At 47.5% G+C, this 20,537-nt stretch overlaps 1 protein-coding gene across 1 annotated transcript in view; it reads left to right on the top strand.

Annotated features, from left to right (window-relative positions):
- PLEKHM1 (pleckstrin homology and RUN domain containing M1) overlaps positions 1 to 20,537 on the top strand; it is a gene marked incomplete at its 5' end in the record, with an annotated part of 53,215 nt that overhangs the window by 23,390 nt on the left and 9,288 nt on the right. Inside the window, 4 exons of the mRNA XM_007955276.2 lie at positions 5,193 to 5,463; positions 8,282 to 9,202; positions 11,757 to 11,902; positions 15,872 to 16,065. Coding sequence (XP_007953467.2) covers positions 5,193 to 5,463; positions 8,282 to 9,202; positions 11,757 to 11,902; positions 15,872 to 16,065 — 1,532 coding nt within the window. The remainder of the gene's footprint in view (positions 1 to 5,192; positions 5,464 to 8,281; positions 9,203 to 11,756; positions 11,903 to 15,871; positions 16,066 to 20,537) is intronic.

The following is a 20,537-nucleotide window of genomic DNA, read 5'->3' as shown; positions in this document are numbered from 1 at the left end:
TAAAAAAAAAGGGCCCTACCCCTTTGAGGACAGACACTAAATTAGACATAATTACTTATAATTATCGCATAGTTGTGGTAAGTGCTGGGAAGGACAGGTAGGGAGTGTCCCTCTAGGGTGACTTGATGTCTGAGATCTGGGGAGTTATAAGTTGCTTTCACAGTTTAACTCCTGTAGGACAGTCCCAATTCTAAGACTTGACCCTAATCACCACCCCCATGAACCACTTATGATGTGTGATCCCTTCCTCCAGTTTTGGGTACAAGCAATTCCTTTGCGTTTTTGAAAGCCATCTAGAGATGTGGCCATCTCACTCCTCAGCCCCACTCCCCTTCAGGATTTGGCTGCAGTTGTTCGTGCCATGGTACCATTAATGGCTGGAGGCAACATGTCTCTGTCTTGAATTCCTGGTGATGGGTGCTGCTCTGGTTCTGATCCTTGGTTAGTGGTAGCACCTAGTAGTTTTCCTCCACTGTCAGGGACAAGGATATGGCAGATGTGAGGGCCTGAGTGAGAAGTGGAGTCATGGTAGGAAGAGGGGAGGAAAAGAAGAAATGGTGTCCCTGGCACTAGCTTTCTCTCTCTCTTTCCCTCCCCTCATGCCTGGGGGCCCTGAAGAGGCAGGGATCACACCAGTGTTCCCACTGGTTTTCTCTCTATTTAGAGGACAAAAGATAGTCCCTACAGTATCATTTCCTGGTCAGCTGCTGTGTCTGAACATTTCCTAATGGTTTTCCTCTCCTCAACAGAGACAGAAGCCCTCACCAATGAGCACGTATAATCTGAAAATTCCCACTTGTTTCCTTTTCCTTTCAGCTCCCTCACCCTACCCTTGCTAGTTTATCTTAAGAACATGTATATAGTCAAGATTTATTCCCACAGCACTTTTAGTTCTGTGCCAGGCACTTGTGCTGGAGATACCAAGAAAAATGAGAGTTCCAAACAGCCTTTCAGATGTTAGGATGGGACCAAACACAAAATGCCATGGAACCCAGTTGAGGTCTCTAACTCTGCTGGGCTAGGAAGAGTGTAAGCTGGAGAAGAGTAAGGAAAGCTTGAGGAGAGTACCATGAATCTCGAAGGATGGCCATCTCTCCCATCAGGGCCTTTATCGGGGTGGGGAGGGTACCACGTGATTCCCAGATGTGTATGCCAGGTCCAGAGGGGCTGCCAGGAAGGCCACATGGTTTCTGGGCACTGCTCCTCCTGCCTGTTCTCTGCTCCCCTGTGTATAACTGACTTAGGCAGGCTGGGTTCAGAATTTGGCTTTGTGGATGGTCCCCAGTAGCCACCCTGGGTGACACATCCTGTCCCTGGCAGAAGGGTGCACCTGCCAGTTCTGAGGACTCTGAGGAGGAGGCTCTGCAGACCCAGCTCTGTGAGGCCTCCACCAGTACCTCACTCCGAACTCGCCACCATGGTTTAGGGGCTTGGTATCATCTAAGTAGATTAAACTGTCCAAAGCAAACCTTGAGGGGCAGCTCGGCCCAGCTCCCCTCCCAGTCTGTCAGAGTGGAGGGAATAGCCTTGGTTTAGGAGTTGTAAATAGTATTTTCAGGGTAACATTGGTGACACTTAACAAAATTATTGGGCTGGTCTTAGCCCTTTGTGACTCATTTCCTCTGTGTAGACAGTCATTTAGGGCCACCCAGCTGGCTTCACGTTTCAGTACAGAGAAGCAAGAGAGCTTGAAATAGTGAAAAAAGGAACTAGACTTCAATCCCAAAGCCCACTGTCCCTAGCCAGTAAACAACTCCAGATTCAGAGAGAGAGCATTAGAGGAAAGGGGTGGGGCCTGGCTGCCTGGGGTCTCAGAGGCTGACACAGCAGTGGGGAGCAGAGACAGGCAGCCAGTAGGAGCTGGCCTTCTTCACTTCAGATCTCAAAAGCAGGGCCATAAAACGTGATGTCCTTGCAACAAATGCTGCTGGTACAACTGCAGAGTCACATGAAAAAGAATAAAATAGAACCTGTTTTTTACACTGTCCACGAAAATCAACTCAAAATGGATCTCATCAACCTAAATTTAAGAGCTGGAACTATGAAACTCTTAGAAGATAACATAGGTGTAAATCTTCATGACCTTGGATTAGGCAATGAGTTCTTAGATGTGACACCAAAAACATCACAACAACAACAAAAAAATAGATAAATTGGACAAATACCCAATTCAAAAATGGCAAAGGATTTGACTAGACATTTCTCTGAAGAAGACATGTTGTTGTTGTTGTTAAGTGCCGTCGAGTCATTTTCGACTCATAGCGACCCCATGCACAGCAGAACGAAACACTGCCCGATCCCGTGCCAGCCCCACAATCCCTGCTATACTTGAGCCCATCATCGCAGCCACCATATCAATCCATCTCCTTGAAGGCCTCCCCCTCTTTCGTTGACCCTCCACCCTACCAAGCATGACATCCTTCTCCAGGGAATGGTCCCTTCTTACAACATGACCAAAATAGGTGAGACGACGTCTGGCCATTCTTGCCTCCAAGGAGCATTCTGGCTGCACTTCCTCCAGGACAGATCTGTTAGTTCTTTTAGCAGTCCACAGTACTTTCAGCATTCTTTGCCAGCACCACAACTCAAAAACATCAACTCTTCTTCGGTCTTCCTTATTCAATGTCCAGCTCTCACATGCATACCAGGCGATTGGAAATATCATGGCTTGTGTCAGGCGCACCTTAGTCCTCAATGAGATATCCTTGCTCCTCAGCACTTGAAACGGTTCCTTCGCAGTTGACTTTCCCAATGCTACACGTCGTCTAATGTCCTGACTGCTGCTTCCATTGGCATCGATTGTAGAACCAAGCAACTTGAATTCCTTGACATCCTCAATCTTCTCTCCATTTATTGTGATGCTGCTCATTGGTCCAGTTGTGAGGATTTTTCTTTTCTTTATGTTGAGATGTAATCCATACTGCAGACTGTATTCTTCAACCTTCATCAGTAGGTGCCTTGAGTCATCCTCACTTTCAGCAAGCAAAGTTGTATCGTCTGCATATCTCAGGTTGTTAATGATTCTTCCTCCAATCCTGATACCACGTTTTTCTTCATATAGTCCAGCTTCTCGGATTATTTGCTCAGCATATAGATTGAATAAGTGTGGAGACAGAATACAACCCTGACGCACTCCCTTCTTGATTTTAAACCACGTAGTGTCCCCTTGTTCTGTTCGAACGACAGCCTCCTGGTCAAGGTACAGATTCCTCATGAGTACAATCAAGTGCTTGGGAATTCCCATTCTTCTCAATGTTATCCATAATTTGTCATGATCCACACAATCAAATGCCTTTGCATAGTCAATAAAACACAAGTAAACATCTTTCTGGTATTCCCTGCTTTGAGCCAAGATCCATCTGACAACAGCTATGATATCCCTTGTTCCACGTCCTCTTCTGAATCCGGCTTGAACCTCTGGAAGTTCTCTGTCAATATACTGCTGCAAACGTTTCTGAATTATCTTCAGTAAGATCTTACTTGCATGTGATATTAATGATATTGTTCTATAATTTCTACATTCTGTGGGATCACCTTTCTTTGGAATGGGCACAAATATGGATCTCTTCCAGTCAGTTGGCCAGGTAGCTGTCCTCCAAATCTCTTGGCATAACTGAGTGAGTGCCTCCAATGGGACATGCAAATGCCTAATAAGCACATGGAAAGATGCCCAACATCGTTAGCCACAAGGGAATGCAAATCAAAACCACAGTGACATAACACTTCTCACTCAACAGGATGGTTATAATCAAAAGATGGGCAATGACAAGTGTTGGTGAAGATGTGGAAAAACTGCAAGCCTCTTATATTGCAGAGGAAATGTAAGGTGGTGCAAGTTGTTGGGGCAAAGGTTGGCAGTTCATCAGAAAGGTAAGCCTGGGGTTATCATGGGATCTAGCAGTTCCACTCCTAGGTACATACCCAAGGGTGACCATGTAACCCAGCAGTTCCACTTCTAGGTACGTACTCAAGAGAATTAAAAAAACCTATGTCCACATAAAATTCATACATGAATGTTTATAGCAGCATTATTCATAATAATTAAAAAGTAGAAATAACCCAAATGTCCATCAGTTGATGAAGGGGTAAACAGAATGTGATATATCCATACAATAGAATGTCATTCACTCATAAAAAGAAATGAAGTACTGATTTATGTACCTTAAAAACATTACGCTATGTGAGTGACTGGGATCTTAAAAGCTAGCAAGCTGCCATCTAGATGCAACAATGGGTCTCTCCTCGTCCAGAGCAAAGAAGAAAGACGAAAAACAAAATTTATGGAAACAATTAGTCCTAGCGACTGATACACCATCCGATCTGCAGCCTATACAACTATGAGACCAGAAGAACTAGATGGTGCCCGGCTACCACTGGTATCCACTTGAAAGGGGATCTATGTAGGAGATCCTTGATAGAGAGGGAGAACAATGTGGAACAAAACTCAAAATCATTTGGAGAAAAGAAAAGACCAGGTTTGCTGGTCTGATAGAGCCTGGTGGAACCACTGAGACTATGGCCCCTAGCTGCCCTTCAGATCTGGAATTGAACCCCCACACCTGTGGTTTCCAGCCAAACAAAAGACAGGCATATGAGTTGAACATTTACCTCAAGTAAATATACTCCTTGGAGAGAACAATCATGGGAGAAAGAAGGGCTGCTTATGCACAGGGAGACAGCTAAGGGGGCAGGAGTGCATGGAGGGATGGATACAGGGAAGAGATAACTAAGGGGAGGAAGTGGGAGGGGAGTTGTTGCATTATGGCAAACTGTGGTCAATATCATGAGACAAAGTATATATGAACCGCTGTATGGAAAGTAAATTTGCTCTGTAAACCTTCACCCAAATCACAATTAAAAAAAATATACATATGTGAATGAAATTAGTCATGAAAGACCTCATATGGTATGAGTCCATTTATATGAAATGTCCAGAGTAGGCAAAGCCATAGAGACAGAAAGACTAATGGGCATCTGGGGCTGGGAACTTGGCAGGGAAATGAGAAGTGACTGCTACTGGGTTTGGCATTTCTTTGTGGAGTGATGAAAGTGTTCTGCATTTAAATTGTGATGGTTGCACAATTCAAATAATTCTAATAATGTATACTAAAATCACTGAATTATACACTTAGGGTATGTTAATTAAAATTTGAAAACAAAACAAACAAAAGATTTATCTTCTTTCCCAATAGAAAAGCAAGAGCTGGATCTCAGAAGATGATTTCTACCGGCCTTCCCAGGAGCCACCCCCAGAGAGCCTTTCAGATCACTGCACAGCTTCATCCAAAGAGACTCCAGAGTCAAGGCCTCGTCTCCACAGGCATTTTTCTCAAGGGCCAAGAAAAAGCCACTCCATGGGGGCCTTAGACAAAGCTTGTGTGCCTTCCCCAGGAAGCAGGGAAACCAAGGCAGCCCCTGCACAGGAGCATAAGAACTTCTGGGTGGTACACCGGAGGCAGATGGGTATGTGACTGTGGGGTCCCTGGTAGTCCTCGTTGTGCTGTTTTCCATTATCGAATGGGTGATGTGTCCTCACAAGAAAAACCTCATCCCACAACATAATAATAAGGAGCACTCATACTAAGTCACTGAGGAAAGCATTTCAGGAGAAGAACTGTGTATTTTCTTATAAAGTTGTAACAAAATAATGCTCTACAGAGTATAAAAATACTGTTTCCTGTATTGAAATGGTACATGCTTCCCTGAAAGTACCATATAAAACTTAGGATTACAGAGAGTTCTTGGTTCTCCCTGTGGGCCAGTGACAACCCAACAACCCAACTGGCCTCTTGAAGCCCAGGTGTTTCAGCTGCTCCTTTCAAAGGCCTTTATCTGAGATGCTTTATATAACAGCTCAAGTGGGGTTGATCAGATCTGTTGTTAGTGTCCTCTTTGTGCTGCTTGGGAGCTCTGGTGGTATAGTGCCTAAGGCATTTGACTACTACCAGAAGGTTGGCGGTTCAAACCCACCAGGCACTCCTCAGGAGAAAGGTTGGGCGATCTACTTCCGTAGTGATACCACCTCGGAAACCCAGGGAGGGGTCACTATGAGTTGGATCTGACTTAATGGCAGTGAGTTTTTTTTTTTTTTTTTTTTTTTTTTGATGTGCTGCTTGGAGCTCTGGTGGCACAGTGGTTGAAGTATTTGGCTGCTATCCGAAAGTTCAGCAATTCAAACCTATCAGGCACTCTGGAGGAGAAAGATTCCTGGAGAAAGCTACGGAGGCATTCTGCTTCCTTAAAGATTTATAGCCTTGGAAACCCTGTGGGCAATTCTCCTTTTGTACTGTAGAGTTGCTGGGAGTTGGAATCGACTTGATGGTGGTGGGTTTGGCTTTGGTGTTTTATGTCCTGCATATAAGGAGGCCGACTTGATCTCTACACCTCTTGACATCCCAGAGATTTAAATAACCATAACCGTTTTCCTGTAACCATCCTCGTAGGTTTCTTCCCTAAAACAATCAAAAGTATACCCTAGAGTTAGTCCTTTCTCTCTTCATTTTCTGTTTGCTGTCAGCCAGCAAAGAATTCTGGCCAGGTTTCTAGGCCCTGGCTGGCTAGAGGAGGCCAGAGTGGCTGGAACAGAGGGGCTGGGGGAGTTGGTGGTTAGAGATGAGGTCAGAGAAGAGTTGATGGGCCTAGATCACAGGGCGATTTGTGGACCATTGAGAATATTTTGCCTTCTGCTCAGAGGGCAATGGCAGCCATTGCAGAAGTTGGGACAGACATGACCTGACTTGTCTTTTTAAGGGGTCATCTTGGCTCTATGGTGAAGGACTTTGGGGAAAGAGACCAGTTAGGAGGTTATTAATAGAACCTAGGCCAGAGGTGACAGTGGATTGGACCAGCGAGGTGGTGGGAGGTGGGGAGAAATGGAGAAGCCTGGATACGAGCTGCAGGTGGAGCTAATGGGATATGCTGATGTGAACAGGATATGTGGTGTGAGAGACAGAAAATCAAGGATAACTCTAAGGGTTTTAGCCCAAACCACTGGAAGGGTTAAGTTTGCCTTTTTTTTTTTAATTTTTATTGTGATTTGAGTGAAAATTGACAGAGCAAATTAATTTTCCATACAGCAGTTCATATACATTTTGTCTCATGACATTGACTGCAATTTCCCACAATGTAACAGCTCTCTTCCCACTTCCTCCCCATAAGTTTGCCATTTTTATGAAGAGATTTGGGGTGGGAGAATCAGGAATTCATTTTTGGATGTGGCCAGTTTGAGATGCCTATCAGACACACATGGAGCAGATGGGTACATGAATCCGGGAGAGCAGTCAGGCTGAAGATTAAAATCTGGAATTGGAGCCATAGGGATGGTATTTAAAGCCCTAAGGAATAGTCTAGGAAGTAGGTGTCCATTGAAAAGAGGTGACCCAAGAGCTCTGGGGCTCTCCAACATTTAGAGGTCAGGAGAGGAGGGGCAGCTGCCAAGGAGACAGTGACTGAGTGGCCAGTGATGTGGGAGGAGACCTGCGAACAGGGTCTCAGAAGCCAAGTGAAGGAAGAGTTTCTGGAGGGAAGGAAGGCTTGTTGTGCCCAGTGTTGCTGAAAGGTCAGACAAGAGGAGGCTGGAGGCCTGGCCTTTGGGCTTGGCAACAAGGCGGGCACTGGCAACCTTTACAAAGAGCAGTTTCAGTGGAGCAGTTTCAAGAACAAACAGGAATAAAGAATTGAAGGCAGAGAGTTTCAATACCACCTCAAGGAGTTTTTCTATAAAGGTGACCAGAGAAATAGGGTAATTAGAGCTGTGAGTGGAGTTGGGGTATTTTTAAAAATAAGAGAAATAACAACATGTTTATGTGGAATGGTCCAGCCGAGAAGGGGAAAACGGCAACAGGAAGAGAGGGACAATTGCTGCAGGGATTTCCTTGTCCTTGGGTAGGTGACTGGGAGGGGTGGATCTCCTGCACAGATGGGTGGCTTCAGACAGAGAAGAGCAGTGGGTTCATCCCTCACAGCAGGAGGGAAGTCAGAATCTGGGTACAGATGCTGGAAGGAGGGTGGTTGTGGTGGTGGGGCTCGTGGAGGTCATCTTTTGAGCGTTTAGTTTCTCAGTGAAATACAGGAAACAAAGTCAGCTGAGGAGAGGAGGGGGGTGGATGTACTCAGTAAATAGCCCCCTCTGGCTTCCAGAATCCCATTTGGCAGTGCCCCGAGGCTGGCTGTGTTCTGCTGGCAGTCACATTGCCCACACCCACTGTGGGATGAAGGCACCAGAAGTTTCCTTGGGTGGTAAGGGATAAGCCTCTGTCTAAAGTGCCTCTTCTGCTTCCAGGGCTGTCCAACCCATTCCGGGGCCTCATGAAGCTGGGCACAGTGGAACGGCGGGGGGCCATGGGCATCTGGAAAGAACTCTTCTGCGAGCTGTCACCATTGGAGTTCCGCCTCTACCTGAGCAATGAGGAGCGCACCTGTGTGGAGAACTGCTCCCTGCTGCGCTGTGAGTCTGTGGGGCCAGCCCACAGCGATGGGCGCTTTGAGCTGCTCTTCTCTGGCAAGAAGCTGACCCTGCGTGCCTCCTCGCAGGATGAAGCCGAGGACTGGCTGGACCGGGTGCGGGAGGCCCTGCAGAAGTGCCGGCCTCAGCAGGAGGATGAGTGGGTGAACATCCAATACCCAGAAGAGCCGGAGGATATCCCCGCGATCCCCCAGGGTGGCCTTCCCCCCTACTCAGACCCTCTCTCAGAGCCTGAGACCTTCCAGGGCACACAGTTTGATTGGTCATGTGCCCATGTTCCAGAGCCAGATGCTATTAAGGAATCCCTTCTGTACCTATACTCAGACAGGACCTGGGTGCCCTATATTTTTTCCCTATCCTTGGAGTCCCTGAAATGCTTCCGCGTGAGAAACAACGAGAAGATGTTGAGTGACAGCCATGGAGTTGAGACCATCCGAGACATTTTGCCAGACATGAGCCTTGGGGGCCCGTCCTGCTTTAAAATTATCACAGCCAAGGCTGTCCTAAAGTTACAGGCTGGGAATGCTGATGAGGCCACCCTGTGGAGGGATCTGGTACGCAAGGTCCTGACGTCCTACCTGGAGATAGCTGAGGAGGCAGTGACACTTGGTGGGAGTCTGGATGAAAGCTGTCAGGAGGTGCTGAAGTTTGCCACGAGGGAAAACGGTTTCCTGCTGCAGTACCTGGTGGCCATCCCCACGGAGAAAGGCCTTGACTCCCAGGGCTGCTTCTGTGCAGGTGCTGATGTACTCCCTCGCCACCCCCAGGCCTGCCAGGCTCACTCTGCTCCTGTGGGTTCCAGAGCTAGGCTCTCCACCCCCTTCTGCTCTCTATAAGTGCCTTCAGCGCACCCTCGGGGTGCTGCAGCAAATGAGCCTTTTCCTGCAGCCTCTGCACTCGCCAGCAGTCCGCTCTCTCCCCTCCCCTCCTGCCACCTCCTGTGAACGGGCAGGACCTGTGGGTGGCAGCTCCTGCTGCCTGTTCCTTGCTCCTCAGAGCTGAGGGAGCTAAGCACTCCAGCTCCATCCCCTGAACTGCCTTCTTACCATCGTATAGTCTCAGAGCGAAAGGCATGGTATCCTTCCGGAAATTTGTGCATGCTTTTGCAAGTGCACCCAGTTTTTTAGATGACAGAAATGGGCTCCTGCTCTTCAGCTCTGTCCAGTAGCACCTTCTGTGATGATGAAAATATTGGCTATCTGTGCTGTCCAGTGTGGTAGCCATGAGTCACATGCAGCTGATGAGTACTTAAAATATGACTAATGTGACTCAGAAACAGAAGTTTTCATTTTACTTAAGGTTATTTCAGTTTAAGCAGGTACGTGGAGCTGTAGTCACTGTATTAGGCAGCACAGCTCTGTCTGTCTAGATCTGCATTGGTCCATAACTGGGTTTTTTCCTACGTACACACTATGGGTATTACTCCAAATCAGTGCAGCTGCTATGTGGTTATCATCAGCTCTAATACTCCCATGCTGGGCACTGGGCCAAATACTTTATTAGAATTATCTCACTTAATCCTCATGACAACTGTCTAAGGATAGGTTCTACTATCATCTTCATTTATACATGAGGAAACTGAGGCACAGAACTGGTAAGTACCTTGTGCCAGAGTCACACAGCTAGTAAGTGGTGGAGCCAGGATTAGGGCCTGTGCTCGTAGCCAAGGCCCATAGCGTCTCCCCTACCCATATTTTTCAAGGTTGCATGATATTTACTTCTCATGTCCCATTTTTAGCTCTTCCTACACTTCCTAGTCCAGAGACCCATTTCCATCACCAGGGCCATCCAGGTGAACTGTCAGGAGGTTGCCTTGTTGGAAACGTGGCTGTCAGCCAAGCCTTGGTTTTGAAGTTGTCCTGTGGAGGTGGAGCCTGTGGCACTGGAGGGGGAAGCCTGCTTCAAGTGTCGGGAAGGAAGTGGCCTGAAGTTGGCTCCTCTGGAGGATGAGAGAAGCTAGGCACAGCAGAGCTTCTTGCAGGGAACAGCTTCAAGTTGCCACTCAGCCCTTACCTGCTCCCAGCACTCACTTTAGGGAGGAGGGTTCCCCCCCTGTAGGTATGAATGCTGAGTGGAGGCAGCTCTCACTGTGATGATCCCTGCCCACCAGCCTGCAAACCAGGACTCAGGAATTTGGGCTTCCTTTCTACCCTGCATGCACAGCTGAGTGGCCAGGTAGTCACTCAACACTGATTGTATTTCCTAGTTTGCAGGGAGCTTACAAAACCTCGTGTCGTTTAGACTTTGTAATAACCCCATAAAATAGCTTGTAGTAGCTGAATTTTATAGTTACTAAAATGGAACCTTGAAAAGTTCAGTAATTCTCCTTAGGATGGGATGAGACAGCTGGTAAACAGAAGAGCCGGCCTTCTTTGTCCCAAGGCTGGAATGTGTTCAGGATTTGAACCAGAATTTGCTCTTTGGCACACCCCACTGCTGCTACCACTGTACCTGCTCTGGAGGGACCTCCAACAGAGGGGGTCGAGAGTGGGCCTTTATACCACTCTCCTGAGTCTCAGGAGCTCTGCTTCCTGCTGGTACTAGGCAATGGGCACACTGCTCTGCCTCCTGCTGGTTTCCCACCCGCTCCCCGGGGCCGGCCCCATCTCCCCAACTCCTTCCCTGCTTCCTGAGGCCCTGACTTAGTTGCTCCCATTTCTGAGCCCCAGGGGAGGGGTGGGCCTGGAGGAAGTTGGCGTTGGTGAATAAGCAGTGGGGACACTGGAGAAAGGCAGTTAGTTGTTATAGATGAGAATATGGGCTTTGGAACCAACCAAACCCATATTTGAATTGCAGCTCTGCCACTTTAGGGAGCTCTGGTGGCATAGTACCTAAGGCATTTGACTGCTAACCAGAGGTCTGGTGGTTCAAACCCACCAGCTACTCCTCGGAAGGAAGGTTGGGCAATCTCCTGTAGAGATACTGCCTTGGAAATCCAAGGAGGGGTCGCTACGAGTTGGACCTGACTCGATGGCAGTGAGTTTGGTTTTTGGTTTATGCCACTTTAATCATCGTGTGACTTTGGGCAGGTTTCTTAACCTCTATGTGAACCAATTTCTTCAGATGTAATATGGAGACAATAACTCTTACACAGTGTTTGTTGTAAAGATGAATTAATAGGGTTTATTATGAGTGGTGGTGGTTTATATCTTTGTACTTTTCTTGAGAAAAAAAAAAAAAAAGGTTACATAGCAGGCCCTCTCCAACCCTAATGGCTTCTGGGTGACTTAGGAGCGGCCTCTGCCCTGCCCTGCTCTGCCTCTGCTCACTCTCCCGTCATCCATCTCCCTAGGCTGCTCCCGACAGATTGGCTTCTCATTTGTACGACCCAAGCTCTGTGCCTTCTCTGGCCTCTATTACTGTGATATCTGTCACCAAGACGATGCCTCAGTGATTCCAGCCAGGATCATTCACAACTGGGATCTCACCAAGCGCCCGGTAAGGCTTGAGACCAGCCTGTGGTGGCTACGCAGGGCTGCTAAGTCACAGAAGAATGTTCACCCCTCTTTGCCACTGCTGCTGCTGAGCTGTTTGGGGGATTTTGGTGGAGGGCAGCTGTGACCAAGAGAAGTACTTAGGTTTGCTGCAGCTCTGTGACTATAGACAAAACTCTTTAAGGCACCAGCAGCTAGGCAGGTAAGTGGTAAGGAAGGCAGACAGATAGAAAAAAGAGATTGGATGGATGGATGGACAGACAGACGAACAGGCTGGCCACCTGGCTGGCTGTGCTTCCCTTGGAGCGGTCAGCCTTGCCTTTGCCAACCCTGCATGCCCTGCATAAAAAAAAAAACTCACTGCCATTGAGTCATATCCAATTCATAGCGACCCCTCCTTGGGTTTCTGAGGCAATATTACTGTGGAAGTAGATCGCCCAGCCTTCCTTCCGAGGAGTGGCTGGTGGGTTTGAACCTCCAGCCTTCTGGTTAGCAGTCAAGTGCTTTAGGCACTACGCCACCAGAGCTCCTGCAGGCCCTGCATAGGCTTCACCTATTATGTTTTGTTTTGCTTTTTATTAATTAAAAATCATGTTTTTGAAAGAGCAGTTTTGCTGAGGATCCCCCATTATAAAGATAATACATGGTTATTACTCAACTTCTTAAAATGACAGGAAAGCCCAAAGACAAATCAAAATCATGTGTCATCATGCTGAGATAATCACCATTAACATTTCAGGATATAGCCATTTCTATGCATTTATTTACCTATGCATATAAGTGAATAGATTGACTTTTTATAAAATTGGGATCATATGGGACCCATAGTGCTTTATAATATGCTTTTTCACTTAATATTACAATATTTTGGGCACTCTTATGCTCACCAAATGCTGCTAAATAAAATGTGTTCTAAGATCTTTCACATTTTTCTCTTCTCTGCCTGAGCTTAGCTACTTTACCATGACCAATTCATTTAACCTCAATTTCCTCACCTAGGAGCCCTGGTGGCTCAGTCATTATGCACTGCTGTCTAAAAGGCTGGCAGTTCAAACCTACCAGCCAGTCAGTCTGTGGGAGAAAGTTGAGGCTGTCTGCTTCTGTAAAGATTTACAGCCTTCAAAATGCTGTGGGTCAGTTCTCCTGAGCCCTACAAAATCACTACGAGTTAGGGTTGCTATAAGTTAGAACCAATTTGATGGCAGTGGGCTGGGTTTGGTTTTGGGGTTTCCTCATCTGTAAAGGGGGCTTAATAACAATATCTGTCTTGGGGTTGTTGTGAGGACTAAACCAGAGAGAGTGTGTCATTTGTGGCAGTCTGTGCCTGTCACTTAGGACAGTGCCTTACCCTTTGCCCCTCCTGAGGCCTGTCACACCTCCTGCCCCTAATTCACTTAGTCAGGATAGTGCCAGGGTGTGCTTCAAAGGATTCAATCTTGGCTTTGCCCCAAAGCACAGAGTTAGAATAAGGCAGACAAGGAAGATGAGGAAGAAGCTGTTTGCTTTTCTCCAGACCCAAGGCCTGCCAGCTGTGCGGTCTTGGCCCTGTGGGTCTGTGCGGTCTTGGCCCTGTGGGTGTGTGCTCTTCAGAGGGCAGGGAAGCTGATCCTTGGAGTCAGTCCCATGCTGTCTGCTGGGGGTTAGGGGTGCAGTTCTACTTGGTGCCTCCTGCCCCTCCCCTGGTAACCTGTGTCACAGGTAGATATCCCAACCTTCACCCCCCTGGGGGGGGAAAAGCCCAAAGAAGTTGACTTCACATTGGCTTTTTTGTTATTTACCTTGTCCTCACCCTTGTTAAGTATTTGACTGACTACACAGGAAGTTTAACCTAAAAATCACCTAAAATGCAAAGAACCCTTTGACCATAAAATACATTCAATAGTTACAAAACCCTAATACATTTTTGAGCCTTCTCCTTGTGAATTGCAGTAATCCTTGTGCCGTTTCCTTTTTCTAACTAGAAAATTAAAATCATTCTCTAGGCGTAAGTGAGGTCAGAAAATACCCAGCTCTCTGCCAGAGATCACTGACCTGGGGAGACAGGGCAATTTAAAACAGCAATTGTGTGGCTGGGAGTTTGGGGCCTTTTTACTCACTCTTAGTACTCTGGCTGACCCACTTGTGCCGAGGATTGGCTGGCATTTGGCAGGCTGTCGGCCCAGGGCTGAGGGTTCTTTGTCTCCTCTTCACCAACAGGATAGGAACAGTCCCCGGGGAACACAAAGCCCCTGCCCATCTGTAGCGTTTGGCAGTTTTCAGCACACATTCCTGTGTGTTAGTTCATCTGAGCCTCACCCAAGGCCTGAGGCTGAGGCGTGGGAAGAGCTGGGCTGGAGCTGGAGAGCAGTGTTTTGATCCAAGTCACCAGAGAGGTTCACCATTGAACCCCCTAGGCTGGAGGGGGGCTGGTACCTCAGGGTTCTAGGAAATGGGAAAAGAAGGAATTGTCCATTGACAGAGGTAAGGAATGCCCTTGGAACTAGGAGACAGGAAGCCAGAGGCCTCCCCAGCCCTCAGTACAGGGGCAGGTCTCCTGCAAGCCCTGTTACATTCTCTCAAGTGGACAGACGACTGGCACCCAGAGTCTGACAGCAGCTCACATTTACTGAGGGGATGTCTACACTCTGTGCCCGGAGCTTACATAGACTCACCTGTATTTATTTATTTGATCATCTTATACCAGCTATTGCAAGAGCTTTTAAAAATGTTTTTAAATTTTTTTATTGTGATTTGGGTGAAAGTTTACATAGCAAATTGGTCTTCCATTAAACAGTCCGTATACATTCCGTTTTGTTACATTCATTGCAATCCTCACAGTGCAACAGCATTCTTCTGGCTTCCTCCCTGCATCCACCCCTTCCCTTCATGGACTGTCTCTCTTTTTAATCTAAACTCAGTATCTTCACATGAGGTGGGTGCTTATATTGTCCCTATTTTACAGATGAGGACACTGAGTCACAGAGGATAAGTAAGTTTTACAAGGTCATACAGCTAGGAAAGTGGTAGAGACAGGATTCAAACCCAATTGTGACGCCAAAGCCCAACTCAGAAAAGTTGCAGAAGTTGCCCAGGGAGAACATCTCAACCCCTCCATCCTTCTCCCCATGGCAATGAGGAAACTGCAGGCAAGAGAAGTTTCTCATTAGAGGGTAGCCTGGCATGCAGAGACTATACCACAGTTCAGACTTGTGCTCCACTTCCTCAAGGTGGCATTGGATAAGTCACGTCAGCTTCTCTGAGCCTCACTTACCTCATTTCTAAAATGGGGACGATGACATCTTCCCTGTTGGGTTGTTAAGAGGATATGGTTGAGGTTCCTAGCACAGTGTCTGGCAAATAGTAGGTGTTCAGTAATTGTCATTGTCACTAGGGTCAGGACTGATGGTAGAATAACCTTCAGTGCTACCAGGTGGGAGAGACTGAGATTGAACACTTAGCTGCACACAGAGACCTGGGGAGCCCTGGTTGTTGCTGCTGATGAGAGCTGAAAGAGCAAACCCTTTGTTAAGTGGTATCTGATCTATAGCTTCCTGTGGTTGGATCCTGACTCAGACCAGTCACCTGGTTCCTGATTCAGGGCCCAGGGGGAGTGCTTCTTTCCTGAAGCAGGAAAATAGAGGCTGGGAGTACAGGAAATAGTAAGAATGGTCTGTGAGGCCTAGGGGGAGAGGAGCATTGACCAGAGCAGCCTGTCCCCTGACTCAGCATAGCCAGGGAGAGGCAGCAAGCAGCCTGGTGCTATGGAGGAAAGGTGGGTTTAGGAGTCAGGTACAGTGGGTTCAAATCCTGACTCTGCCAGGGAGTGCTGACTCACTCCCAGCCTTAGTTTCCTCATCTGTAAAATAAAGATAACACTGCTTCCCTTGGGGTGATTGCAGAGTTGGATGAATGTGTAGGTAACAAGGTGCCTGGCCCAGAATGGCCCACTGAACAGCCATTCTTTTCCATGTCTGATGCCTGGTGGTGCCCTCAGATCTGCCGACAGGCCCTGAAGTTCCTGACACAGATCCACACCCAGCCCCTCATCAACCTGCAGCTGGTGAACGCATCTCTGTATGAGCATGTGGAGCGGATGCGCCTCATTGGGAAGAAGCGGGAACAGCTGAAGCTTCTGGGGGATTACCTGGGCCTGTGCCGAAGTGGGGCCCTGAAGGAGCTAAGCAAGAGGTAAGCACTGGGGGTGTGGATGGCGACCTACAGAGGTACACACATGGTGGTGGCACTGCCTGGGCAAGGTGTCTGCTTGGGAGAAATGCCAAGGCTGGGCTGAGATCTTCCCATGAGGGCCTGATAAATTACTACATGCTTTGGGTGTGGTTTTGTTTATCCATTTGTTTACTCAACAACTATTAACTGAAAACATACAAAGTGTCAAGCACCAAGTTAGGAGTGTGGGATACAAAGTTGAAGGTAGACACAGTTCCCAGCCTTTTGGAACTTGTATCTGGTGGGGAAGGCACAGGAGTAACTAGAGGTTGAGGCCTGGGGGACAAAGAGGTAAGAAGACCAGAAGTGGGACATTCACTCAGAATGGCACAGGAGGATGGCAGGGTAGACTTCTTGGAGGGAGTGACTTCTAGGATGAGACCTGAAAAATGAATAGGAATTGGAAAGGGGAAAGAGTGTTCCAGATGGAAGAGCTACATAGATAGTGCTGTGAACGAAGGCACCCTATATGGAAAGAATAGAAGGAATTTGGCCAGAGTGAAGAAGGCTAGAGAGGCAGGTGAGGCCCAGACCAGGAAGGGCTGTCTTGCTCTGTCTTCCATCCCTAGCTAGTCCCCTCTGCTATGGTTGCCCATGGCAGCATTACTCCCAAAATTCTCAGAAAAGGATGAAATTGGGATGGAACCTTTAGGATGACCTTTAAGAAGCTTCTTGGTGCCTAGGGCCTTGGAGCCTTCAGTGCTCAGGATGGGTGGTAACACTGGCCTTCAGCATGGACTTAGAAGACCTTTCTATGCCCCATCGTAGACATCTCCTAGTTCTGCCATCAGCCCAGACTCCAGTCTTCTGTGGGTCCCTGTTGTCCTGGAGCCTTAAGAGAGCAGACCTCAGGTGGGGGAGCTGGGGCCTACTGCCTGACATGAGATGTCTGCCCTTGCTGGTTTCTTAGGACCTGAGTAGCTCACATACCACTCCAGGGATCCCCCTCTCCACAGGCTGGCACAAAGACCACCTTTCTGAAGGGTAGCACCTCTGTCCTGGCTACAGTTCTCCAGAGCTACTCCTGCAGTGCCCAGTGTAAGTCTGCTGGGCTCTCAAGGAGAGGCTGCTACATAGAAGGACAGGCTGGCCCCTCCCAAGCCCCACAGAGCAGCCAGCTGAGTCCAGGCCTCCTCTAAAGGGCATAGAAGAAGAGAAAGTCTTCTGGGGACCACCACTAAGGAACCCTCACACTGCTGGCCTGGGGGTTTCTCCTCACCTCCATGGTCAGCTCCATTGTGGCTGGGTCTTCACCCCTCAGAGAGGGCTGTCTCACTCCCAGCCTTTATGAGATGCCATGAAGACTCCAGAGAGTCTGTCCTCCTGCCCCTTGACAAACCCCAAAAAACCAAACTCACTGCCATCCAGTTGACTCTGACTCATAGTGACCCTGTTGGGTTCTGAGGTGGTAAATGTTTACAGAATTAGATTGCCTCATCTTTGTTCCACAGAGCAGCTGGTGGGTTTGAATCACGGACCTTCTAGTTAGCAGTCAGATGCCTTAGACACTGCACCACCAGAGCTCCTTCATCCTGCCCAGAATGGTGAAATCTCTGGGGTTAGGTGGGGCCTCATCACCTTCCCTGGTCAAGGGACCCAGCACCAGCAGAGAGTTGTGTACCTTGTGTAGACCAGCTGCCTACAAGGTGGGTTCTTGCTCTGGCCCCACTTACCATCTCTGTGCTGCTGAGCGCAACAGAAGCTGAACCAGAAAGCAGAGTGCTTAGCCCTCAGGAACCACACGGGCCTACGCAGAGACTGCTTGTTTATTCGGCCTTACTGACCTGGCTCTGGGCTGGCCTATGCTAAGTGCTGGGGCCCACCTGCTTCCTTCTCTTTGGCCCTGCTGTTCCCATCTGTGAGTAGCAGGACTGCACACCTACTGTATACCCAGCCTTGGGGGCAAGCAGGGCCATGCGTGTAGAAAATTCATTCTAGGAGAAGCCTGGGGAAGGGGAGAGAGCATGAGAGCGGTGTGATTCAGGGAAGTTGTTTCACTTCTCTGAGCCCCAGCTTTCTCATCAGTCAGATCAGCCTGTCATTCCTGTGTTCATGTACCCTTCCTGAGTGGTGGGCAGGAACACACCCCTCAACAGCTCCCCACTGCCTGCTGTCAGTATGGCACACAGGACCTTCGAGGATGCCTGGACCCCTTGCAAGCTTGTGCTGAGAGGGGGCACCTGACCAGCCTGAGCAGGGCTCAGAGGGCCAGTTCCCAGAGGAGATGGCATCTGGGCTGAGGGTTTGTGGAGGGTTTTTTTTACCTTTTTTTCTTTAAATTTTGTTGTTGAGAATATACACAGCAAAACATACACCAATGCAACAGTCTCCCCGTGGATGTGTTAGTAATGTTGATTATGTTCTTCCAGTTGTGCAGCCATTTTCACCCTCCTCTTCTGGGTCGTTTGTCCCTCACTGACCTAAATGCACTGCCCCCTAAAGTTCCTGTCTACTATTTCAAGTTGCTGTTGTCAATTTGATCCCATATTCATAGTTCTTAAAAGAACAAAATGCTCAAGGCAGACCTTTTTACCAGTTAAGCTAGTATTATTTGGGGCTTTTTTAAGAATATTGTGGTTTGGGGGGGAAAAAATTTTTTTTTAAATTTTTATTGTGATTTGGGTGAAAGTTTACTGAGCAAATTTATCTTCCATACAGCAGTTCACACACACTTTGTCTCATGGCATTGACTGCAATCTGTGTCCTACCCTCCTGTGCGCTCCTGAGCCTGAGCTGTGCATACACAGCCCTTCTGTTCTCCCATGATTGATCTCTCCAAGGAGTGTATCTACCTAATGTAGATGTTCAGCTCATATGCCTGTCTTTTGTTTGCTGGAAACCACAGGAGTGGGTTCAATTCCAGACCTGAAGGCCAGCTAGGGGCCATAGTCTCAGGGGTTCTACCAGGCTTTCAGACCAGCAAACCTGGTCCCTTTTTTTTTAATTCCAAATGATTTTGAGTTTTGTTCCACATTGTTCTCCCTCTCTATCCAGGATCTCCTACCTAGATCCCCCTCCTAGTGGTTGACAGTGGTAACCGGGCACCATCTAGTTCTTTTGGTTTCATAGTTGTATAGGCTGAGGATTGCATGGTGTACCAGTCACTTGGACTAATTGTTTCCATGAGTCTTTGGTTTTCTTCATTCTTCTTTGCTCTGGACGAGGAGAGACCCATCGTTGCATCTAGATGGCTGCTTGCAAGCTTTTAAGATACCGGTTGCTTCTCCCCAAAGTAGGATGTGGAACAATGTTTTGCACTCACAAGTTTTTAAGATGCCAGTCACTACTCACCAAAGTAGGGTGTCTTTATGGACTGTGATATGCCAGTTAACTTAGCTGTCCCTTGGGAGCTCTGGTAGCATAGTGCCTAAGGCACTTGACTGCTAACCAGAAGGCTGGCAGTTCAAACCCGCCAGCCACTCCTCGGAAGGAAGGTTGGGCAATCTACTTCCATAGTGATATGCCTCAGCAACCCGTGGAGGGGTCACTATGAGTCGGGTCCGACTCGACGGCACATAACAACAACAATAACAAGCCCTCAAGCCCATTGTCTCAGTCCCTAATGGTATTTGGTTATAGCTAAGAAGTTTCCATAACTTTACCCCTTGTATACATGGATGTATTTGCAGCACATACAAATACATTTGTAGAAATGTTTTTTGCCGAACTCTTTGCCCATGGGTGTACTTCCATACACCATCCCACACCCGTTGAGCTTACATATCTACCTTGTATCCACTTGTAATTATTGTTATTATTACAAGATCATGTGTGTAATAGTATTTACCATTATTACCTTTTATTCTTGTGACTTCTCAGTGTCTTCTTTTGCCTTGGTCATGTTGTACTGACCTCCCTCTTACTGTGTATGGATTGCCTTTACCTTGACCCAAGTTAAAACATGTCTAGTTAGTGATTTATATTATTTAATTTTAAAAAGACTTTAGGGGATATTTTTTGTTGAAGGTTTAAAGATTATTTCAGGGCAATAGTTTCAGGGGTTCATCTACCCACCATGGTTCAGAAAATCTAGAATCTATTTGAGTTTGAAATTCTGTTCTGAATTTTCTCCCTTTTGATCAAATTGCTCTGTGGAATCCTTGATCAAAATATTCAGTAATGGTAGCCAGACACCATCCAGTTTTTCTGGTCTCATCTAGAGGCAGTTTTTCATGGAGCCACGCATTCCATATCCTCCATTCCTGACTCTCCTTCTTCTTCTCTTATTCCAAGTGAATAGACACCAATTGTCATGCCTTGGGTGGCATCTCTCTGATGGTTAATGATGCTGAACATCTTTTTTTTTTTTCCTTGTGATTTGGTGAAAATTTACAGAGCAAGTAAACTTTCTATACAACAGTTCACATACACTTTGTCCCATGACATTAACCATAATTTACCACAATGCAACATCTCCCCTCCTACTTCCTCCT

This window comes from Orycteropus afer, unplaced genomic scaffold (assembly GCF_000298275.1).
Source record: "Orycteropus afer afer isolate SDZICR_OR568_19922 unplaced genomic scaffold, OryAfe1.0 scaffold00495, whole genome shotgun sequence".
NCBI lineage: Eukaryota > Metazoa > Chordata > Mammalia > Tubulidentata > Orycteropodidae > Orycteropus > Orycteropus afer.
Note: the sequence above shows the minus strand (reverse complement) of the source record. Positions and strands in the feature narration are given on the sequence as shown.